Source organism: Diachasma alloeum, unplaced genomic scaffold (assembly GCF_001412515.2).
Source record: "Diachasma alloeum isolate Michigan unplaced genomic scaffold, Dall2.0 Dall_scaffold_01253, whole genome shotgun sequence".
Lineage (NCBI taxonomy): Eukaryota > Metazoa > Arthropoda > Insecta > Hymenoptera > Braconidae > Diachasma > Diachasma alloeum.
The window spans coordinates 45587-53853 of record NW_021681362.1 but is presented as its reverse complement, the minus strand read 5'-3'; the positions used below and the strand labels follow the sequence as shown (position 1 = coordinate 53853).

At 40.5% G+C, this 8267-nt stretch overlaps 1 protein-coding gene across 1 annotated transcript in view; it reads right to left on the bottom strand.

Moving 5' to 3' along the window:
* Nucleotides 1-1062: 1062 nt before the first annotated feature.
* Nucleotides 1063-8267, bottom strand: part of LOC107046265 — a 40116-nt gene continuing 32911 nt past the window's right edge. The window contains 4 exon segments of the mRNA XM_029126683.1: nucleotides 1063-1179; nucleotides 1256-1423; nucleotides 1549-3958; nucleotides 4046-4180. Of these exon segments, the coding sequence (XP_028982516.1) occupies nucleotides 1063-1179; nucleotides 1256-1423; nucleotides 1549-3958; nucleotides 4046-4180 (2830 nt within the window).

The window sequence follows — 8267 nt, the reverse complement described above, 5'->3', positions numbered from 1 at the left end:
GCTAGCAAGCATGAGCTTGAAAGCTCAAAATAATGAATGCATCGAATGTCCCCCTCGAAATCCTATAATTTTTGTATTGAACCTTTTTTTGTTACTCGCCCGCCTTGGGAGATATTTGGTCGCATTTTTTCAAATGGGACACCCTGTATATCAGCACAAAAAGGTATAAAACTGTAAAAGTATAAATTTTCTAACCCGGATTACAGGGTTGGTAGGCCGACGCACTGCCACTCGGCTATATATGTTAATTATGTAAATCTACCCTTAGGTCTTTCGTGTGGAACACCACTTCAAATAGATGAAGATTGGATGCTGTCGCTGTTCGACATTAGCGGGCCTCTCCGTGTAAGCTCCACGCCCGGTATAAAATTCGTATTTCTCAAGAAATTTTCGGCATACAACATGGCTGACTTGGTCGCCTACTAAGGTCTCTCCATCATTAAAAATATCTAATCCTGAAGATTATTTGAACTTTAGAAATGTCTGACTCTTGTGATCCACAATAAATACCCCCCCCCCTCCCTCTTTTCACTAACCCGTTGAACGATATCTGCAAAAATCCAAATTCATTGGCCCTAATGAGGATGTCACGTCCGTCGTGTCGTACCATAAAATTGAGATGAATTTTTGCTCTCTCTCAATTACAGATATTATCGAATTTCAATATTGAAAGAAACGACCGTAATGTAACATCCTTAACTACAACCATTTCTTCGAATCTCTTACCTGGATTTTTTCATTCGACTGTTTATCTATGCGATTGTTTGATATCGTTTTATATAATTAGTGGGCTCTTAAGGGAGTCGGAGTGAAAGAGGTCGAAGGTAACATATTCTGGACGTCTTTTTGTGACGGTTTTTTTACAGGAGGGAATTGGCGGCTTGGATTCGTCGGAGAAGATCCATCAATGTCTTCTCAAACAAATCAGAATGCTTCCTTTCTCATCCATCTAACAATTGTCCCTAGCTCATGACCCTTCAAGGGAAACTGAATTAAATCGAATACCACACATAACCAATTCCGTACATATAAATCCAATGAGATACTCGAGAACATTGATGGTTACTTGAGCCGTTGCGTCACATTCGCCAGAGCAACGGAAAATGCTTGGAGCGCACTGAACGGGTACTGGAAATCCAAAGTGTAAGCATTTCCATCTATGCGTCCAAACTGCATAACCTAATGGAAAATGAACATGACATTATCACGGACACCGAAACGAGTCACTAAAACTAGCAATATATGTTCATTGTACCTGTTTTCCTCTGTATTCAATTTGGAAATTCTTAGCACTTTCTTGCGTAACGCGACCACCAAAATCAAGTTGATAAACTTGACTCGATTCGTTCCACATTGGAGCTTTATTATGCATCACGAGCTCCTCAGCCTTATGACCTGATGCACTGATTGCTTTTAGTTTCAACTGTAAAACAATAGAATTTAATGTACCGAGTGTTGCTGAAAACACGGTCAAATGTCTACTAGTTCAGCGATACATAATCAAATGGAGTGGAAACAAACAAAAGTGTAAATGGAGAATTTAACAACCTTTTGACGGAGTTGGGCTTTCTGGAAGGTTTCCAGATTTCTATAACTTTTTGGTGATTCATCCTGGCATTGGCCCTCATCATCGGAGCTCTCTCCCCGATTCTTTCTACTTCGCCTATTCAACAGTGGACTTGATAAAAGTTTGCGTCTGATAGGTGATGCTGAGGCCGGTCTTTTTTCTTTCTTGGATGGAGCAGGACTGCCTGGTGAACTACGTGGTAGTCTCGTGGTCAGGTGCGGGGAAAGTGGAGGTAAACTATGAGTATCACCGAAATCACGTAATCTTGCTGCGAGTCCATCCAATGACGATGATAACGAACCACTAAGTTTAGCTTCAACAAGGGAGTATACATCGTCTTTTCTTTTTTCCGTTTCACCGTCTTGATAAACCTGATGAATTGCTTCATGAGAAACATTTTCTAATACCTCTGGCATTTGACGTGAGGTTTCTTCCACATGATGCGGAAGCTGGGGCGGAAGAGAAATAAGCTCGGTGCTTGGAAACACATCACTGGAATCTAAACTTTTAGATTTTCCGCATGTTTTCAGTTTCAATTTCATACACTGTTGACCAATCTCATATCCGTCATTTTTCCTTCTCTTTCTAGTTTTCTGAGACACTAATACAAGTCGTTTATTTGGAGCATCTTTCCGCAACATCTTCAATGCAATCTCACAGGGTATCATTGGAGTATCCACCAGATCTAAGTAACCAACACTGCAACTTCTAATGATAGGATCTAACGGTGGACACATTGGGCCAATGCTAATAACCGTCGAGGTACGACCTACTCCAGTAGTTTGCATGAAATCGGTTTCCCTTGACTCTTCATCGATGAACTTCAAGTCTTCATTCTTCTGTGATGTTACAGTGAATTGATACATCGAATTACAATTCGATTTTCCGCAGCACCCAGTAATTTTATTATCTTTCCGTTTGTTCGAGGGACACTCACTATACGTAGAGCAATAATTTCCAGTGACTTGTTGACGTGAACTTGGAGGTGAATTCAAGCTACTAGGAGGACCACGTATATTTTTTGAGAAATTATTGGGCGCTGAACATAATTGAGAATTGGATGAGGAAGCATTCAAATGAGATATCAAACATCCTGATTTCTGATTATTTTTCATATTGATATAGTGTGCGTTATAATTCGGCAGCACTGAACCCGAAACACTTGAGGAATTCCGGTGAATTTGTTGAGGTGGAGAACTGTGGCTCGTAATCATCGAACTTTGCCGTAAAGCACTATTCTGTCCATTCTGAAGGGATGTAGAAATAATATCGGCGGGACAGCTAGCTAAAGTTACTTTGTCCTCAGCTTGATTAATTTTATTATTTCCTGATTCTTTTCTGATCATGTGTTGATCAGCGAGTGTAGTTTTCACTCTTTGAATATTATTAGAATAATCTGTATTGGAATTAGAAGTTGCTATCAATGTTTGGGTTGGAGCAACGGAATTTTTAGGCGACTGTAAAGTGGGGACATCACAACACCGAGGCGGATGATGTTTAGACGTTTTAAAACTGCTGGAAGGTGTGCGAACGTTTTCACCTATATCCATCACTTCTTGAACATCGATATATGAAAAATCATCATAAGTGTCAGCTTGCGCTACTACAGGTGACATAAGTGGATCTGGCGTAATATATTGACTAGAGTTTTGAGATTTTGGGCGATTTATGTTCACCCGACCATTTCGTGGTGTCATAGGGGCTATGAGTGGCGGTGCTGCTTCAGACGATTTCCTTGATATACTATGACTGGCTTGAAATGATTCTTCCTCATCTTCAGAAAAGAGATTCGGATTGAAACTAGGATCTGGACCTGCAGGCAAATCGTCCCGTAATTCTGTCATCACTAAAGTCATTTGTCGTGGTTGTAGATGTAATAGTGAAGTTCGATATGTCACTTGCCCTAAATTGGCAGGAACTGAATCTGTTAGACCGTGAATTTTGAATTTGGTTCCCCAAATATTTGATGTAACTTCCACCAGTCTCGCGTGTTCAGGTAAAGTGTCTATATATTTCAAATCATCAGTCTCATCATTTGTTCTATCGTCTCGCTTCCTGTGATGTTTTCGCTTAATCCTTGGTGAACCATACGCATCTCCTATATCTTTTTCTGTGTCAGAGCCATCACTAAAAAAAGGCAATTGATACGTATAATCAACCGTGTGTACATTGTCTTGATTCTGCGGATCAAAGATAACAAATTCCGGTCGAATTTTGCTTGTGCGACGACCTTTTAGAAGTGGCACCAGACCACCAAGGTATTCCAGATAAAGTGTGTAGCAAGGAGCTGGCTCACCGGCATGTCGGAGCATTGTACAGTGGAGTCTACCACCTGTGCTTGGTGGTCGAGAAATAAACTTTCTCAATTCTTGTGCCTCAGGTACACATGATCTATTTTGAAGGAAAGGACATAAGTTGAAAAATAAATTCGTACTGGGAATATTTCAAATGACCATGAATGAGAATATTTCAAATTACCGTATTGTATTAGCGAAAAGAGCTACAACCAAAGCCCGTAGTCTTGGAGGTAAAGGAAGTTGTTCAACGCTTGATTCATGTATTAGAGCTGCTCTCACAGCCAATCTAGAGAGCAGTTGAAGTGATCCAACACGTCTAGAATGAAATGAAGGAGTATTACATTTTTTGAGTGAGAACGTGTGTGAATACTGTGTTAATGCTGTGAGAAATTACAGGAGTGGTTACGCTAATTACGCTAATTATTGATACAATTTTGAACCTTAAAAAGTTTATCGTGTAGATCTTAGTTGGTTTTATCAAAATCTGGAAGGCCCAAATTATTTTGTTACAATTTTCTGTTGAATTTTATTTTCTGTTCAATTCATTCCTTTATTACATCGTATTATGAAGCGTTGTTACAATAGGATCACAGAAAATCCGATCTATGTTCAATTAAAATGATGTCAGACAATATAATGAACATTTGTTTGAACAAAAAAAACTGGAATTCATTAATACGATCAATAAGGACGTGAAATTATAGAATTAAGGTTATGGACGAGTTTCACAAAGACACAGTATGCTATACAATGGTTTTCCTTATTTTCATTGCTTCTCCCAAGAAGAGAAAAAGTTTTCCCATATTATCGAGGTTGATTGTTTTCAGAGATTGACGAAAGGATTGACTGATCAGGCTGAATTTTTCATGTTAATGATTACGATCCTTGTCAAAAGTATAGTCCGCAACAGTGTAGAATTATTATACATCTTCACGAAAAAACATCGCACGACTGTGGAGCCAATTTCATTTGTTGGATTGAATATTACTCTACTCTAATGCGGAGTTTCATTTTTTTAATCCAATAGTTTGTGCGTTATTATGATGAGAAGATGAAAAATTGCATATTTTTCATGCGCCGTGAGAATTAATGAACTTTGACTGAGTCTCAGGACCTTAATTTTTTTCCAAAAACTATCTCCATCTTTTACTTTAAGAACGGTTTGTTTAAACGAAAATTTCATTTTTTGAACAATTATTAGTTTTTTAAATACACATATCTCCTGCGGGTATCTCCAATGAGAAATCACCAATTGGAATGAAAAAAATGGCAATTGACGGGCAATGAAATATTTGATATTTCTATGTAAATATTCCAAACAAAACACTCAAATTTATAATAATCGTTAGAATTTTTCGGAAAAGATTTTATTATTCTAAATGCATCCCATTACCATTTTACGACAGTGTTTCCTCTCGATTTGGGAAAATACTTTCCATATCTGCACTTTGCTACGTTCTCCAGGGCCGGACCAGGCAACCCTGGAGCCTTAAGCAAAATATTTATAATTTATTGATTTTTCTCAAAATTTATAACTTGTAAAGATATTTCCCCGGGTTGTTCAGCCAGGAAAAATCCAAACCACTTGTTAGCCTCTTCTATTGCTCATATGTATAGGGCGCCAGCTATACCTTTACGAAAGGTTCGACGAAAACCGACCGTTGAGGAAATCTCGTCTAGTCAGAGGACTTTTGTGGCAGAATAATGGATTGGCCTCCTAAAATCAGCGTGACACAGTAGAGTGGGCGGGACCCACCAGGGGTATTCCCATCACATCCTCACGAGCCTTTTCAAACCATGTATTATACCTTGTGACATAATTATCCGAGTGAATTTAATACACATCAGTTCTGGAAGATCTCGCGACTCCTCCAGCATGCTTTCTCCTCCCGAGTATTTCTACTCGGGGGAGTTTCAGAGTTATTTGCGAATTAACCGGGACTCTTCAGAGCCTGGGACGTCGATAGGCTGATCCGACCAGAGTGGAACTACGTTACTCACGTTAAGACCACCCACACCCTGGACCACCAGTTACCGCTTCCGTCAACGCGAGCCACTATTCTCAGTTACTAAAGGTATCGGTGCATGGTCGGGTCAACAGGAGCACTACTCACCTCCAGGCCCACTGGCCCATACGCCTTCATTTCATTCAAGCCGGGTCCGAATAACGCCGATCACTACGAAGTTGTTTTTTCGAGGACCGAAATAACTTGTAACGTGACATTTTTCATGGGGGTTAAAATGGCTATTACCTTCGCCCTTCTTCCCTTGAATCTAGTTAAACTCAAAAATGCAGAAATCTATGGGCACCAGGTCATTTTTAACCGGAATTACCAAACCGGAGGAATCTACAAAATCAACTCTACTAATTCGAAAAACTCTAAAACGTACAAAAAAAGGGAGAAAACTAGATTTTTGGGGAAAGGTAACGGTCCTTGGTTCGCTCAGTGTGCTAGGTTGTGGAGAGAGGGGTGGATTTCAGGTGGAAACGGGTAATAGGGCGGTCAAAACTACAAAACAGCAAAAAAAAAAGGAGATCGACATTATCCTTACTGGTTTCACTATTGAAATTTAAGAATCACCAATTTTACAAAAAAAAAGACATTTCAATTCACTCAAAAAAAAAAAAAGAAAAATCCACAATTAATAACTAACAATGCTGACAATAATAATAATCATAATATTAATTCCGCACTCTGATAGAAAATAGTCTAATCTGACAAAAAATATTTGAAGAAATTAATATCGTCGATAAATACCTCAAATATGCCGAAATAAACATTTGGGGAGGGTAAAAATACACGCTANGCCGAAATAAACATTTGGGGAGAGTAGAAATACACGCTAATCCCTAAATACTCGAGAATTCCGAGAATTGGGAGGAAAGGTATGCGAGCGACAATGAGAGCGAGAGAGAGGAGACCGTATTCATCCATCGGTTTTTCATACCAGCCAAAACGGCTAAAATTCCGCAACACTCAACTTGCCCTAACTCGAAAATGGCAGAGTCAAAAATTACGAACCCTGAGATAAAATGTCCGGGAGAGTCTACCGAAGACTACCATGCCCAAAAAAATAATTTTCCGTAACTAATTAGCCGCCTCAGATTAATTAATCCCCGAGCGGAATTCTAAACGCAAAAGTGCTCGCGTGAAGCGAGAATAGCCACGTGTAAACGTGGATGGGTATCTGAGGGGAGTCGAGAGGGGGGCGGGATTCCCCCTCGAGAAACACACGGTGTACACGCCAGCGAGAATGGGCTGGAAATCCGTAAAAACCAAAAATGGAATATCCGAAAATCGGCAGAGCGAATTTGCGGAAACCCTGAGACAAATTACTCAGGGAACCCCCCCCCCCCCCCGAACACATTGATCTACAAAGCATAATTTTAATTAACTATCTACGCGAACCCACTCAATTTGAACACGAGTGGAATTTCTTACGCGCGAAAACCCACGTGTAACGGGAATGGACGCGCTCTAGCAATTCAACGTGATTAATTATCCCCTCCGGAGGAATTTTTCTTCGGTAGATTCGCATAAAAGATCTTTAACCAACGTAATAAGCCGACGCACAGTGTGATCGGAGCCGGGTTTGAGCCGGAAATAACCCCAAAGAGGGGAGAAATCCCCTCGAATAACCCACCAAAAAATCACGAAAACCACGCAATCATGAGTGAAAAAGGAAGGGATTGGCACCTCACAATTTGGATTATGCGTCACAATCACCGTTTTAACGGAATAAAATGCGACGTACGGGGCTGAAGACCCCGTAGTCGAATAACTAAAAGCCGAAATGAATTCGGAAAAATAAATAAACCGAACTAAAAACTAACTTTGGGTTTTTTACCCCTCTTTGGGGTATTCTTCGCCATCGGGTAGATACAATAATTCAAATGTGGGCACTATAATCCTAGGATAGGCACTGTACTGGCACTAGTTCCGGTGAGGTCAAGGGTCAACGCCGAACTGCCGAACTCACGAGCGTCTCGAGACACCTCAGAGCGCGGAATTCACCGCTCAATCACCCGAATTTTGATTGGTGCGGACACGCCCCTCGAAGGTGCGAATCTAACGACAATTAATCGCGACTCTCACGACCTGGCGCGATTATTCAAATCTCACCTAACTCTTCTCTAATCACCTAACACAAAACTAGTTCCTTTTTATTAATTATTACGCGAGACTAGGCCGAACTGATTGTCGTTCGGATAATTACGAAGGGTCTTTGGCGCTTCCCACGGATCGGATCTCCGGGATTTTCGGGGTTAAAAGGCAAGTTACCGGCAATTGTTATTACTCCACTACTAATTGCTTCTCAACTCGTTTCTCTCATCGAAAACCCAAAGGCAACCTGGCGATTCGTTGGAGACGATGGTTGCACACGCTCCGAACGACCTTCCA